Source organism: Pezoporus flaviventris, unplaced genomic scaffold (assembly GCF_033815535.1).
Source record: "Pezoporus flaviventris isolate CSIRO_AGI_PZ_B2104156 unplaced genomic scaffold, CSIRO_AGI_Pfla_v1 ptg000008l, whole genome shotgun sequence".
In the NCBI taxonomy this organism is placed as follows: Eukaryota; Metazoa; Chordata; class Aves; order Psittaciformes; family Psittacidae; genus Pezoporus; species Pezoporus flaviventris.
Genome location: NW_026892556.1, coordinates 4,020,189 through 4,034,714, shown reverse-complemented (window position 1 = coordinate 4,034,714; position 14,526 = coordinate 4,020,189). Strand labels below are relative to the sequence as shown.

Here is a 14,526-nt window from a genome sequence, read left to right as displayed (position 1 = left end):
CCCCCCTCCAAAATGTGCTTTAGGGTTCTATGAACCAGTGACCAACCTAATGATTGATTTGAATGCTCTTAAATCAGCCCTACCTCGGAATTCACTGCACAAATCACAGTGTTGAGGTGATCCCATTCTGCTCCTACACATGGGCTTCTCCAGCCACTGAGACAGTGACTTTGAGAGGCTCTAATTCCTTTTGTACCTTTTCACTACCTGCTGTTGTGTTGAGAAGTCCCTGGGTTAAACTGGAAGTGCCCAAATCCCGTCTAGAAAGAGGGTTTGTTGAAGTATTCTTTAACATTCTTTTAGGGTGGGATTTTTGAGCATTTAGAAGCAGACACTGACTTGCTAAATGGAAGAAACTAAATGGATAAAACCTGAAAGTGAGAGTCATTCCCTTCTTTCTTCCATTATGTTGGACTATTTTGCCTTTTTTCCATTTTTATTTGTAGGAGCTAGTGTTTGCAAGTGACTTGTTGGATGGTGACACGTTCCTTTGACTTGTTACAAGCTCAGAATGAAAGTAGAATTGATGTGAGAATGAAGCTTATTCAAATACTGTCTCTTTTGCCCAGGGGCCAAGGGATGCAGAGAGTGATGAGAATGACAAAGGAGATAAGAAGAACAAGGGCACATTTGATGGCGATAAATTAGGAGATCTGAAGGAGGAGGGGGATGTGATGGATAAAACCAATGGTTTGCCTGTGCAGAATGGGATCGACGCAGATGTCAAAGACTTCAGGTACGTGCACTATTAGGTAGTAGTTAATCAGTTTTGGTTCAGCCTCAAGTGGCAACTGAGCACCACGTAACTGCTCACTCGTTCCTCCCTGGTGGGATGAGGGGAGGATCAGAAGAGTAAAAGAGAAAACTCCTGGGTTGAGATCAAGGCAGTGTAACAGGTAAAGCGAAAGCACACATGCAAAGAAAAGCAAGGAATTCCTTTACTGCTTCCCATCCCATGCAGGCCTTCAGCCATCTCCTGGGCAGCAGGGCTCCAGCTTTAAGGTCCCTCCCAACCAAAACCATTCCCTGGTTCTATGATTCTAACTCTGCTTCCAGCACAAATCCCAAGCAAAGCTCCATACCAGCCACTGCGAAGAAAAGGAACTCTTCCCCATCCAAACCCAGCGCGCACAACACTTTTAATATTCCTTGAAAGATTTTCCATGCTGTGGTGAAAAAGCCTTTGAGGCGTTGACACAGGGTCCTAAAGATGTCCTAATGCACCCAGGGAAGCACTGGCAAGGTGGAAGATAACATCTGTGAGCTCTAGTTCTGTCTGTTGTGATCTTGTTTTAGTTTCACACCTTTCTTTTACTACTGTGTGTGGGATTCCTGTGGAGCTATCACCTGAAGAGGTTGACTGTACTTATATACTAATACCAGTTACAGCTGAGGTTATGGCTTGTTCGTTGTAGCTCTCAAGGGGTTAAAGCCTTCTGTAATGGTGGCTCTTGCTGTAATCAGTGCATTTGTATTTCTTGCTCACTTACCCACTCACTCACATTGACATGTAGGAAAACTGTTAAAGCAGAGCCAGTGTTGGGGGGTGCAACCTGCTGGTCCCTGCGTTGGGATGAACCAGTTCCCACCGGAGCCCAAGGCTTATGTTAGATCATTTAGGGAGGTTTCAAGTGGGATAACAGCACCTGAGTGTTGCATAGTTCAGAATTCCCAAAGAGCTTTGGCATTCCTGAAACCCTGTCTTGTAATGGCATGCTCTCAAGTGAGGAGTAAAAAGAGCCTGGCTGGTTTTACATTTGTACTGCACCAGCTCTTGTGAGGTGGGGGATTGGGGGTTTAGTTTGTTTAAAGACATAAATTCTGCTGTAGAACTCATTTAGGGAACTCTTTCAGCGTCCTCTTATTTCCCCTCACCTTTGTCATGCCATCTGCAGGCAGATGTGCTGAGTGCTTGTGTCTCGCTGTGAATCAGTGCTGTGTGATTAAATGGATGGATCTCTCCTTGCAGCCGCACGCCCGGGAATTGCCAGAACTCTGCTAGTGAGGTCGATCTGCTCGGCCCAAACCAGAACGGATCAGAGGGCTTAGCCCAGCTGGCAAGTACTAACGGTGCCAAGCCGGTGGAGGACTTCTCCAATATCGAGTCCCAGAGTGTCCCTCTGGATCCCATGGAGCACGTTGGCATGGAGCCTCTTCAGTTTGATTATTCGGGCACCCAAGTTCCTGTGGACTCGGCCGCAGCCACCGTGGGGCTCTTTGACTACAATTCCCAACAGCAGGTAACGTGTTGGCCAGTGGTCCAATCCTGCTGCAGTCCTCAGGAGAGTCAGGGAGCCATGGAATGGGCTGGGTTAGGAGGGGCCTTAAAAATCACGTAGTTCTAACCTCCCTGCCGTGGGCAGGGACACCTTCCATCGTCATGGGGTCAGCACCAGCTCAGGCTCTTCTCTTGGGGAGAGGGGTGGAGGAAGATTTGGGATGGCTTCATTGTCTCTCTGCTATCTGTAGAGTGCGGCCTGTGTCCTCGTAGGGAGCACGAGACAGGAGATCTCAGCATGGCCACTGAGCTGCAGACTTCAGGACCTGTAGGAAGCAGCAGTTACCAGCAGTGCTTGTCTGTGTATTAATCATTTTTACCTTGAGTAAGTTTACCTTGGAGAAGAGCTTTAAATGAGTCAAAACTGCTTAACAAAACCCAAACCCACCCTCGAGCCCTTAAAGGTCAAACAGCAGCTCAGGCCTGGTGTCACAGCCCTGCTGTGGGATCTCTGCAGTACCAATCCAGAGCCAACCAAGGAGTAATGGATTTCAACTGCTTGTACTTGAGCAGGGTTTAAAACCCGAGGCCAGAGTCCAATACTACTGAGCTTTATCTCAGCCCAGTGTGTTTGACCTTTCTCCCACGCAGGCAGCCGCAGCTTCTCATCCCGGAGCAGTAACCCAAGTCCTGCCTTTGCTCTTGGCTTGGCTTGAATGCTGGGCCTAGATCCAAGGATCCGCTCAATCCGCTCCTGTTCCTGCTAGTATGGGCAGCAATCATCAACTTTTATTGCTTTCCTATTGTAACAGTGATCTTTCTCAAAGAAGAGCAAGACCCTTTGTCACAGCTGAGGGCAAAGGGATGTAACTAGCCCTGCCTTCCCTAAAATAACCAGTCCTTTTTAGCAGAACAGCCTGTTGGCATTCCCCAGTGAGGAAAGCCCGTTGCCAAGTGTGTGCTAAAGGCCCAACTCGGAGTAATCAGAGCCTTTAAAGCAATGGGAATACCTGTTAGAGCCTGGTGGGTTGGTTTATTATCCAGCACGTTTAGGAGAGGAATGGTGGACATTATTTGAATGATTAAACTAAATAGCTGCTGAAGAGTTCATAAAGAAGACCTGGTTCCAAGGCTTTGTCTTCTTTTTGGTGTGGGACCTTGTGAGAATTAACATCCAGTAATGATACTTGGCTAGTTATTTCTACGTTAGAGCTCAACAAGGGAACTGCTTTGGAAAGAACTGTTAGATATGGGAAAGGACCTGCAGGACTGGGAAGCCTGAAATGTGCGTTTTGTCTGTGGTTTTTAGTTCAGTGAAGGCTCATTGGCAATTTCAAGTGGGTTTTATTTGCTTCTTCGAGCTTTATAAAGTTAGGACTTAAAATCTGAACATCTTGCATGTAGCTGGTGGGAATAGAAACTGTCAGAAGAAGGCTGGCCTGGGAAGCGGGTCCATGTCCAGAGGGATTGCAGGATGGAGCTCTGGCTTCAGCCAGCCCTAAGCAGGTCTGGTGGGGTTTAGTTTTCTTTGTATGAAGAAGATGGCAATAGCCACATAGAGCTGATGTCACCTCCATGTAATCATGGAGTCACAGAGTGGTTTGGGTTAAAAGGGACCTGCCACGGGCAGGGACACCTTCCACTAGAGCAGCTTGCTCCAAGCCCCTGTGTCCAGCCTGGCCTTGAACACTGCCAGGTATGGGGCAGCCACAGCTTCTCTGGGCACCCTGTGCCAGCGCCTCAGCACCCTCACAGGGAAGAGTTTCTGCCTAAGAGCTCATCTCAGTCTCCCCTCTGGCAGGTTAAAGCCATTCCCCTTGGCCTGTCCCTGAAGGCCCTTGTCCAAAGCTCCTCTCCAGGTTTTCTGCAGCCCCTTCAGGCACTGGAGCTGCTCTCAGGTCTCCCCTTCAGGAGCCTTCTCTTCTCCAGGCTGAACCAGCCCAGCTCTCTCAGCCTGTCCTCGTAAGAAGTAAAATCCAGCTTTCTGCTGGGTGGAGCTGAAGTTCTCTCTGGTCTCTTTGAATGGTGAGGTTTGGCAGCAGTGGAGGTCTGTGCTGTGGGCACAGCACCCTGCTCACCCCATAGCTGTGTTGTGCTAAGCTCCTCCCCAGGTCCCATTGACAATAAGCAGGCTGGGCTATTTCAGAGCTGTTCTTTTGAAGCCTCAACCTTGTTGCAATAGCTCCTTACACCTACAGTAACTGCGCTCATCAGGCTTTTGTAAGTGCAAGGGCTGTAGTAAAGAGAAGGCTTCGTCCTTCTGCCTGATGTGACCTCCCAGTGCACATCTGTGTAAATCTGCTGTATCTTGGCTCCTAGATGTGCCCATTTTCTTACTACATGACATCCAATCTGCTGCCAGTTACAGCCTGGATGAAAGCAGTCTCTCTCTTTCGGCAGTCCAGGTTTTTTGTATGCAGATGTCAGAAGGAAATACATCCTGAACAAAAGGATCTCCTCTGTAGAAGTGCCTTTCAAAGGCTGTTGGGAAGCATCACACACTTTGAAGGGATTACAAGCGAGTGCAGCTAAAAGCAGTAGTAAGAAGGGAAGGTCTTAACCACGCGTAATCTGATTAGAGATGTCAGATGTCCCTATTTCAGGAGAAACTGGCTTACAGAAGTGTCATCCACAAATGTTCCCATAACTATAACACAGTCTCCCGTGTTCTGGTTTCTTGGAATTCCCTGGATTAACTCCCCCGTGTGCTGTAAGCGATGCTTCATTTGCAGAATCCCAGCCTGGTTTGTGTTGGAAGGGACCTTAAAGCTCATCCAGTCCCAACCCCTGCCACTGACAGGGACACCTTGCACTGGAGCAGGTTGCTCCAAGCCCCTGTGTCCAGCCTGGCCTTGCACACTGCCAGGGATGGGGCAGCCACAGCTGAGTGGGGAGGAACGTTGCTTCTGGGTAGCTCTGGAGTGGTTATTCCACTTGTGGGTCCTTAGTGTTTGAATTAGAGTTGAGCCATCCTCTGCTGATGGATTACATTGGGGAGTGTTTCCTTCGGCAGAAGGAAAGCTGGGAAGTGAGTTTGTAGTAAGGGCCTGGATGAATGAAGAACACATAAAATCCAAACCTAAGCAAAAATGCTTGGAAGACTGATGTAATCCTCTCCTTTTCATTCTTGGGAATGACTGTTCTCAGGAACGCTGCCTGTTGCTCCTGGAGATGGCAGGGAGCTTTGGGCTGGCAAACTCGGGTATCCTTTGGATGACTTACCCACAAACTCCCCAGGTCTGGTTTCTGTCTGTTCTAGAGAAGAATTTACACTCCTTGCATGGAAGGCTGGCAGGAAAAGGAGCATTTTGGCCAAGGGGTTGTGAGCTCCCAAGGCTGTTGTCCCACCCTATGGCTCTTTAGGTGGCTCTGGAGTCATCACAAGTGTATCATCTCCCACACTTCGCTCTGCTGGCTTCTTCATGGTGAAGGCCAGGTTGGATACGGGGGCTTGGAGCAAGCTGCTCTAGTGGAAGGTGTCCCTGTCTGTGGCAGGGGTTGGAACTGGATGAGCTTTAAGGTCCCTTCCAGCCCAAACCAGTGTGGGATTCTATGAGTCCCACCGTCTGGAGGAGTCACCCAGGTTGTCTGCTGCTGTGACTGTGATTTCACTGTGCTTGGTGTTGATCAAGGTCTCATGGTGTGTGGCAGCTACTAGTGATCCATAGGCTGCGGTTAGGAGTTGTGTGTTTTAATTGGGGAATAAAAGGGCTTTCAGGCAATGTTCAGAGAACAGCAGAGAAAACCCTAGCTGGGGTTTAGCTGTACTTCAGAAGTACATTGTTTTCCAGGGGGATTATCATGGGCAATTGATTTCAAGAGTTTGGTGTTTTTCAGTTCCTATTGAAATGTTTTCCCTTCAAGAGGAGTGTCTGTAGTTATGAAAACAAATTGAGTGTAAAGGAATTACTTTAAAAGGAAGAGTGAAGGACCATATTTGTGCTTCTCTCCCTTCAGTTGTTCCAAAGACCGAATGCACTTGCTGTTCAGCAGCTGACAGCAGCGCAGCAGCAGCAGTACGCCTTGGCAGCTGCCCATCAGCCTCACATAGGTAAGTCTTGCATGTAATACACCACATTTTAGTGGGCTTTAATCAACAGAACGCATTGGGAAAAGACCAGGGAAAAAGGATGGATGGGTTTTGGACAATCCTCACTGTGTTTTGTGACTGGTAATTGCATACAAGCAGAAGTGCATTGTTTGAAGCTCCACTTGAAGAGTTCTGGAGGTAGCTCTTGTCTGCTTTAAAAGCTCCAGAGCATTTGTGTCTGGCAGGAGTGACCCTTACCTTTGTTGAGGGGGCTGCTCAGGAAGGAGGGTGCTCTGAAATCCATGCTGTGAGTAAGACATGAGTTGGGGTGAGCACAGCAATGCACAACTCCATATGCATCTGTACACATGTCCTGTGGCTCAGCTGCCTGGGCCGTCTCGAACTGAAAGATGTAATTCATGCACAACACATGGTTGATATTACTAAAGGAGTATGGATTAGGAATAAAGTGCATAACCCTGTAGCAGGGCTATTCCTGGATGATTAAACTATCATAGGGTTAAATGTTTTTAGCACAATAAGCAGTTTAAGTTGTTCTTCCTATCAAAAAGCCCAGTACAAATGGGTTGGGGCTCTCCCACTCTGCACAGTGTACTTGTTTGCTTGTAGGGGCTCAGGGATAGACCTGAATCAAACTGGTTTAGCTTTTTACCTTGCTCCCCTTCACCTTCACCTCCCCTCCACGCCCCTCTCCCGCCCCGCTGGGATTTCTCTAATGATTAAACTGTTGCCTTGCAGGGGAAGGTAATGCCTACACTGCAGGGATGGTTCCCTGCCATGCCTGTATGATCCTGAGTTCCTTCCTGGCTAATTCATTGAAGTATTGGGATTCTGAAGTCCATTCCCCCTTGTCCTGTCCCTGCAGGCCCTTGTCCAAAGCCCCTCTTCAGGTTTCCTGCAGCCCCTTTAGGCACTGGAGCTGCTCTAAGGTCTCTCCTTCAGGAGTCTTCTCCAGTCTAAACCAGCCCAGCTCTCTCTGCTTGGCTCCAGAGCAGAGCTGCTCCAGTCCTCGCAGCATCTCCATGGCCTCCTTTGGACTCACTTGAATTTTACCACTTCAGCTTTCCTGAATGGATGTTGCATCACTGGAATTGTTTTTTTTTCATGTAAATGATACCCTCCACACATTGCTCTATTCAGACTCTGGTGTCGCTCATTCACTACAGAAATCACCCTGTAACAAACACTAACATCCTACAACAACCCAGGGTTCTGTGTTCACTGGGCAGAGGTGTTTTGGCAGGGCTGCACTTCTAGTGAAGTTTGTTTCCACTGACAGGTATGTTTTCAGCAGGTTTAGCTCCTGCTGCCTTTGTCCCCAACCCGTACATCATCAGCGCCGCGCCGCCGGGAACCGACCCCTACGCTGCCGGACTTGCAGCCGCTGCCACGTTAGGTGAGATGTTCCCACTTGCCCATTCATTCCTTGCCTGTGCCAGAGCTGCTCTGGAGTGCATGGTTGTGAAATGAACTATTCGTACACTGTCATTTCCATGGAGAGGTAATAGTTTATCCGTGAGTTGAAACAGGGTTTGTCTTGGAAACACCGTTTTCTGTCGCTTACATGTGGTAATTGTTGTATAACACTTGCTGTGGGCTCTCTCTCTGCTGAGGATAAACAACCAGAGCAAAGCCAGAACGAAACACTTGCAGACATCAATGTTGCTGCATGTTTGGGGTTTTCTGGGGACTGACAGGAGTGAGAGATACCTTTGCAAACAGATTTATTAAATGCTAAGAAAGATGAGGATGTGTTTTCCTGCCAGGGAGGTCATATCTCATTGCTGTTTAACTTGATTTACTGCAGCACATCCTGCAAATGGGATCTTTCCCTTTTGCAAGAGGCTTTCAAGAATTCATGGGGTTTAGATCCTCAAGGTAAAAACACCCTGTATCCACTGCAAGGCTCACACCATGAATATGCAGTTTGCCCGATGCAAGCAGCGATGGCGGCTCTTGTCTTCATGCAAGGTCTTTCTCCCAAACGTTCACATATCAGTTTCCAAACTCTTTCCAACTGCCAGAGCCAAAATCCGTGTATTTTGAGATGACAGCTCAGGAAAACAGCTTATCCGGCAGTGTGAAGAACACACTGTACATTGAACTTGTGCTGCGGATCCCATAAGGCTCTTGCCTAAGCCTTGAGGACAAAGGAAGAGCGTTCTTTCAGAAGATCAGCTTTATCACCACGCTTTGCTGTCCTGGAGCCACCAGGGAGGAAGCCTGCACCTGAAGTGAAACCTGTTTAGTTCAGAGCAGAGGTGGTTTCCAGCAGAGCCTGCATGCTGTTGCCACGCTCCATTTAGAACTCACTGTGGGGTGGCTTGTACCAAATCAAAGCCATAAGACATTGGCTGTCACTCTGCCAAAGAGCACTGGGGTTTGGTACGTGACTTTTTGGGGTGTTGAAGAGCTCTTACACAACACTGCTGAGCTCTTAAGCTTTGAGCCAGCATCAGGTCAAGCTCCGAAATGGGATTTCAGCAACTGTTACCCGCTTGGATGGCTTTTTTAATGCATCATATGGATGGATGTAAAGAATGAAGATTATAATTGAAAGCTGTGGGCTTTGGACTTTTTGACTGCTGTGAGCATTGTGTGCTGATTGCATAATAACAATGCAGGATTAACGTTAGGTAACAACATGTTGGCAAACAAATGACACTGTGATTAAATGGAGGAAAGCCAAGAGCTAGAGTACAAGGATATTCCTAACAGTCCAGGAGTTGATAAACTAGCATGTGATGATGAATGTGTGGTAGTGAATGAATGACCTGAACTCTCAATGGCAAATACGAGTAGGAGCTTCAGCCAGGATTTAGCAGGGGAGAGGTGCTGGAGCACGAGCAGTTCCAGTCCGTGTCGGAAGAGGGGCTGTGTAAGTGATTACTATAGAAGGAGGATTCTGGTTGGCCTCTTTGCATCAGCTCAGTGCTTTTAAAAGGCAGTGCTCATTTGGAAGGAGTGATGGAGTTCAGCAGAGCAGGAGGTCAGTGTCTTGATTTCATAGAAAGGCACATGGAACTGTTGCCAGATTTCCAGGAAAATGGAAGTCTCTTTGCCGCAGCCTGTTTTCTTCTCCTTTTTCTCAGCCGTGTTGAAGCTGCAGCTGCCTGAGTATCTTCAACTAGGAAATAACGCACCCCAGGATACCTAAAGCATCCCAAAAACTTGGCATCAGGGTCTCTATTTGAATCATTTCTAGACTTTATGACTCCAGAAAGCCAAACAAAAGGATGTGTAACACACTGCAGTGTACTTACAGTGTTACACCCTGGAGAAATAGAAATTACTCCATCCACCTCACTGGGCTTTGGACCCTGACAGCTTGAAATGGCAACGTAACAGAGTTGCAGTTGATGTTTGCTTTAGGATAAGCATCTTTTCTGTCTGAACTTGAGCAGTTCTGAAAGTCTTCATCTGTGATGAGTGCAGCACTGAAGGGACAGGGGACAGTTCAGATGGTGAGAGCTATGTATGGAGTCAGATGCCTCCCTGATGTGTATGGGAGGGTAAAATTGGGAAGACCTGGAGAAGTTTATGAGATGGAAGAAATAATGAGTTTAGAGTTGTTGGTAGTTTATTGCTCCACTCTTAGAGCAGAGGGGAAACTTGCATGTGTTTTATGGCAGAGATAATTCTGTCGTTAAGATTCTGCCATTACAGCAGCTTTTTCATGACTCTTGAGTGTCAGCCCTGTGACAATGTGGCAGTGCTCTTTTCCTTCCAATAATAGTAGCATTTTAAAGAAGGGATCTTAATGCAGAGGGAAAGGGTCCCTAGGCTCAAGAAGAAATCACTTGTGAGTTTAAAGCATGAGGAAGATGACTGCCGCTTTCAGAAAGTGCTGTGGAATTGCCTTCTATCAGTTGAGAGAGATGTCACTCATAAAGAAATGCTGGCTTTTGTATGACAAGCTGGAGATGCTGGTTCCCTCTGAGATGTGGGACAGGGAGCAAAGTGTTCCTGTGCTTTGTGGAGAAGTGGATGCTGGATTAGGCTGCATGCAGGAAAAAGCAGCACTTACGGATTGAGGGGAGTGGATTTGGATGCGCCTGTGTTGTGGTTCTCAGCTTGGCATTCTGAGGAGCCTCTTTCACTGCTGACCCAGCTCAGAGCTGGGGACCAGTATGGATGCCTGCACACATCACTGAGGGCTCGGATTTAGGGCAGCAGATCCAGCTGGCTTTTCCCCATTGCCTTAGGCACAGCGTCATGCAAAGGTACCTCTGCTCTGCCTCAGCGCTGGACACAGGGCTTGCTTGCATGAGGCTGCATTGGAGCCATTGGAGATGAGCTGGTCCTCATCCCCATCCCTAGAAATCCACAGCTCCATTAGTACCCTCAGTTGCTGTACTGGTAATTCTGAAGCAGTCACAAGTCACTAATAGTAGATACAGTTTGAAGCTGTGTGTTTTCAGACATGAGGTTCTCAAGGCTCTTTGACATGGTGGTCCCCAAGCCCTCATTCTTGGCTGGAGGGGCAGGTATGGCTTGAGCTTAAAGAGACTTGGGTGCCAAAGCTGAGATGAAAAGCAGAGGATTTGTTACAAACACACCCATGGATTTGCTAATGTTTCTTACAAAGGACTATTTGTGGGTGTCTGTGGCTGATGCGCGAGACGTAGTAGTGGGAATCTTTGATTTCATAGGCACCAAAAAGGCTTTTATTTGCTCGTGTGTGCCTGTCTTTACTAAGTGTAAAAGCAGGTACAAGATCTCCTGAAGTCAAGCAACACTCTGGGTGTTTGGGTAAAGTCTGGCAATGATGACACACTTGCCCTCACTGAGAACACTGTTCAATAATGAGCCTCTCCATGTGCGCAAATGAGCTGAGCCAGACTTGCAGCTCTTTTAAGCCCAGCTGCCTGCAGACTTCAAAGCCTTCCATGTCTTTTCTTCTTTCAAACACACCTAAGGCTCTTGCAGATCCAATCAGCAACCTCTTACTAGGGAAAAAAAAATCCCCATCCAGACTGTGCTTGTTTGATAATTAGAACTGAGATTAAAATAAGCCAGAGAGATGCCCGAATTCTGCCCAGATAAAGCGTGTTGCAGCAACATCCTGGTAGCCTGAGGGCAAACACCGGGTTATTACTTGCATAAAATGGAGCAGTTGCAACGAGTGCAGAAGCACCTGTGTCTGGTCTGCATTAACTGACTCTAAACAGGTTCTACTCCACCCATGAGCCATATGGCTGTAGGTGCTCAGGTCAAGATAGGCACTGCCATGGTGGGGATGGTTCATTTCCTGCAGCTTTTATCCATTTTAGCTATATAATTCCCAGGTTGGAAGGTAAGAAACAAGTGGCTGTTGCTGCAAGACAAATATGAGTGGGACAGGCAAGTTGCTGTCTGTGCCTGATGGTGCCCAGTAAACCCAGCCAGGGTGGGTGCTGTGGCAGAGATTTAGTGTGAGATACAAATCCAGCTGCTCAGAAGGTATTGCTGAAGTGCCTGCAGTTAGGCAAAGGGCTACTTGTGACGTCTCCCACATCACTGTGTGTACATGGAGCTGGGCATGGTCAGTGATGATGCTTACAAAATCCTAAATATGAGGGAAGTATAATGGATAAAAACAAAATAATAAAAGGAGAGTTATTATTACACTTCTGAAATAGGAATTTAACAAAATCCCAGCCTGGTTTGGGTTGAAAAGGACCTTAAAGCTCATCCAGGTCCAACCCCTGCCATGGACAGTGACACCTTCCACTAGAGCAGCTTGCTCCAAGCCCCTGTGTCCAGCCTGGCCTTGAACACTGCCAGGGATGGAGCAGCCACAGCTCGGCTCAGTTAGAACTCAAATACCAACTGTCTCTCAAAATAAAAGCTTTTTTTATTCCATATATGAACAAGTCTGTGGTTTGAATCCACTGAAGTCCTGTTTATTCTTCAGTGTGAAATACGACTATGGCACTCTGCCTTAAACGTGGTGTGGTGTAAGTTATTACTGCTGCTGTGGGGAAGGAGCCCATGGGATGGTTTGAAAAGCAAAGGAAATACTTCTCCATTTCTGCTGTCCATTCCCAGTGTTAAGGAACAGACATATTAAAGAACGCTGTTGGATTCACATACGTGTTATCTGTGGGAGGGACTCCACCACTGAGCACAGAGTGCTCACTGCTTCCTCCAGCTAGAATTACTCCAGGCTGCCATGAGAGCGTGTGCTGTGCTGAGACGTGATGAAACACACTGAATCTTCAACAGTTCAGGCTTTGCCTGGTGCTCTCTGGGATGATTTCCTTTTTTCCTGAGCCTCTGAAGTTTGAGGAGGGATGTGAAAAGACAAAGGATGACACAGCCTCCTTGGTGGTGGTTTGCAGATGCAAAGGAGGACTGAGTGGCTGGAGAAACAACGTTTTCAACCCTTGGAACTGATGCTCTCCAGGGGGGTTCTTAATTTATTGGGGAGTTAAATGATGGATGTTATTGAGCTGTGTATGGCAGCTGAGATAGGAGAAACTTGTATATCTCTGTACTTTCCTCCTTCTTTGCTTAGAGAGGGTTGTTCTTCCGCTATAAAACTAGGGCTCAACAACAAACCCAGGGTTCTACAAGATCACTAATACCAGAACCTGACCTCATCCAGAAAGGTAAAAGCAAGTAAAGATGGAATTTCAGGTCTGACTTCTGAGCTCTTCAGAAATGAAGAATACAATTGCCAGAATCCCTGTGTGTGTGCAAAGGGTTTAAGGCAGATCACCTGGAAATGGGCTTTGTTAAACCAGACGTGAGGAGCAGGTATCTCGGTGACTGTTTGCTGTGTAACTCCTGTCACGCTGGAGAAGCTCACCCGTGTCCTTGGTGTTTCAGGCCCAGCAGTTGTTCCTCACCAGTACTATGGAGTTACTCCCTGGGGAGTGTATCCTGCCAGCCTCTTCCAGCAGCAAGCAGCCGCTGCCGCTGCTGCCACCAACTCAGCCAGCCAGCAGACAACCCAGCAAACCCAGCAGGGCCAGCAGCAGGTAAGGGCCAGGGTGCTTGGAACATCACATCATGAACATAGCAGTTGGGAAGAACCCTGATCTTCTTTCAGTGACAGCTCCTGACCCTCACTTCATAGAGTCACAGAGTGTGTGGGGTCGAAGGGACCTTAAAGCTCATCCAGGTCCAACCCCTGCCATGGGCAGTGACACCTTCCACTAGAGCAGCTTGCTCCAAGCCCCTGTGTCCAACCTGGCCTTGAACACTGCCAGGGATGGGGCAGCCACAGCTTCTCTGGGCACCCTGTGCCAGCGCCTCAGCACCCTCACAGGGACGAGCTTCTGCCTAAGAGCTCATCTCAGTCTCCCCTCTGGCAGGTTCAAGCCATTCCCCTTGGCCTGTCCCTACAGGCCCTTGTCCAAAGCCCTTCTCCAGGTTTCCAGAGTTAAAGAAAACAAATCCAAGCTTTCAGACGAAACTGATGGTTGCTAAACCAAGTGATTAAGTGCTGGAAGGCCGAGGGGCGTTCCGCTGCCCTTGCTTTGGTTACGATCCCCTTGGCCACGCAGTGGGATATGCTTTGCTTTTCTCCTTTTAGAGAAAGCGGGACCCGTAGGATGGGTGTCAGAAACCAGATTCAGGCTCCTCTTTCCCAGCCAGCTCTGACATGGCCCCAGCTTGTTTGTCTGGTATTTTTAAGCTCTGGTCCTTGCCTGACATTGGTTTTCTCCAGTTTTGCTGGCCTCTGTCCCACGATACTTCCTGCTTAGAGACCAAATGGGTTCATTACCCTTCCAAAGAGCGAGGCGGCTCCTTTCTCATAGTAACACAGACCTTCCTTCCTGGTCCTCATGGTACAGTTATAGAAGAGAGCACTTGGCAACAGAATTTATTAGCTTCTGCTTCAAAAACTAAAGCCAAACCCAGGGTGGGGTTGTATTATGAGGCCTTTTTGGATCGTACAACCAGTGATGTTTCACACCAACAACTGTGGACCACAGATCTGGAGGAAAACACTTTGCTCCTGACAGTTTAATCATCACATCTCCCCACATGGCAGTTCACAGACAGGAGTGTGTGGCTCAGAGCTCCTGCACGCAGGTGAACCAGCATTGAGTGTGCGGCAGGCACTTAGGCTTTGACATTCAGATGGGAACCTCTCCCCATGAGGAGGGTGTGTGCTAAGAGAGCTTCTGCAAAGCAGCAGCAAACTCTTGCATCACCACTTTGGGCAAAAGGCTTTTGCGAGCCCAGCCTGCCACAGGTAATTACAGGAAAGGTCACTTTGCCATCTTCCCCTCAGAGCAGCCTGTGCTTACACCACAAGAGCTGC

General features: G+C 48.0%; 1 protein-coding gene and 1 non-coding gene across 8 annotated transcripts in view; both read left to right on the top strand.

The window, feature by feature from the left end:
• PUM1 (pumilio RNA binding family member 1) overlaps positions 1-14,526 on the top strand; it is a 63,348-nt gene that overhangs the window by 26,109 nt on the left and 22,713 nt on the right. For 4 of the 7 annotated variants that reach the window (XM_061449992.1, XM_061449987.1, XM_061449988.1 and 1 more), the window contains exons 6-10: positions 570-736; positions 1,970-2,240; positions 6,176-6,269; positions 7,549-7,665; positions 13,083-13,234. In XM_061449992.1, the coding sequence (XP_061305976.1) occupies positions 570-736; positions 1,970-2,240; positions 6,176-6,269; positions 7,549-7,665; positions 13,083-13,234 (801 nt within the window). The remainder of the gene's footprint in view (positions 1-569; positions 737-1,969; positions 2,241-6,175; positions 6,270-7,548; positions 7,666-13,082; positions 13,235-14,526) is intronic. The other 3 variants (XM_061449991.1, XM_061449990.1, XM_061449989.1) reach the window with 2 other exon arrangements.
• LOC133267602 (small nucleolar RNA SNORD103/SNORD85) lies at positions 11,028-11,111 on the top strand. Its single transcript, XR_009742809.1, has one exon. It is a non-coding gene; the product is annotated as a small nucleolar RNA SNORD103/SNORD85 (small nucleolar RNA).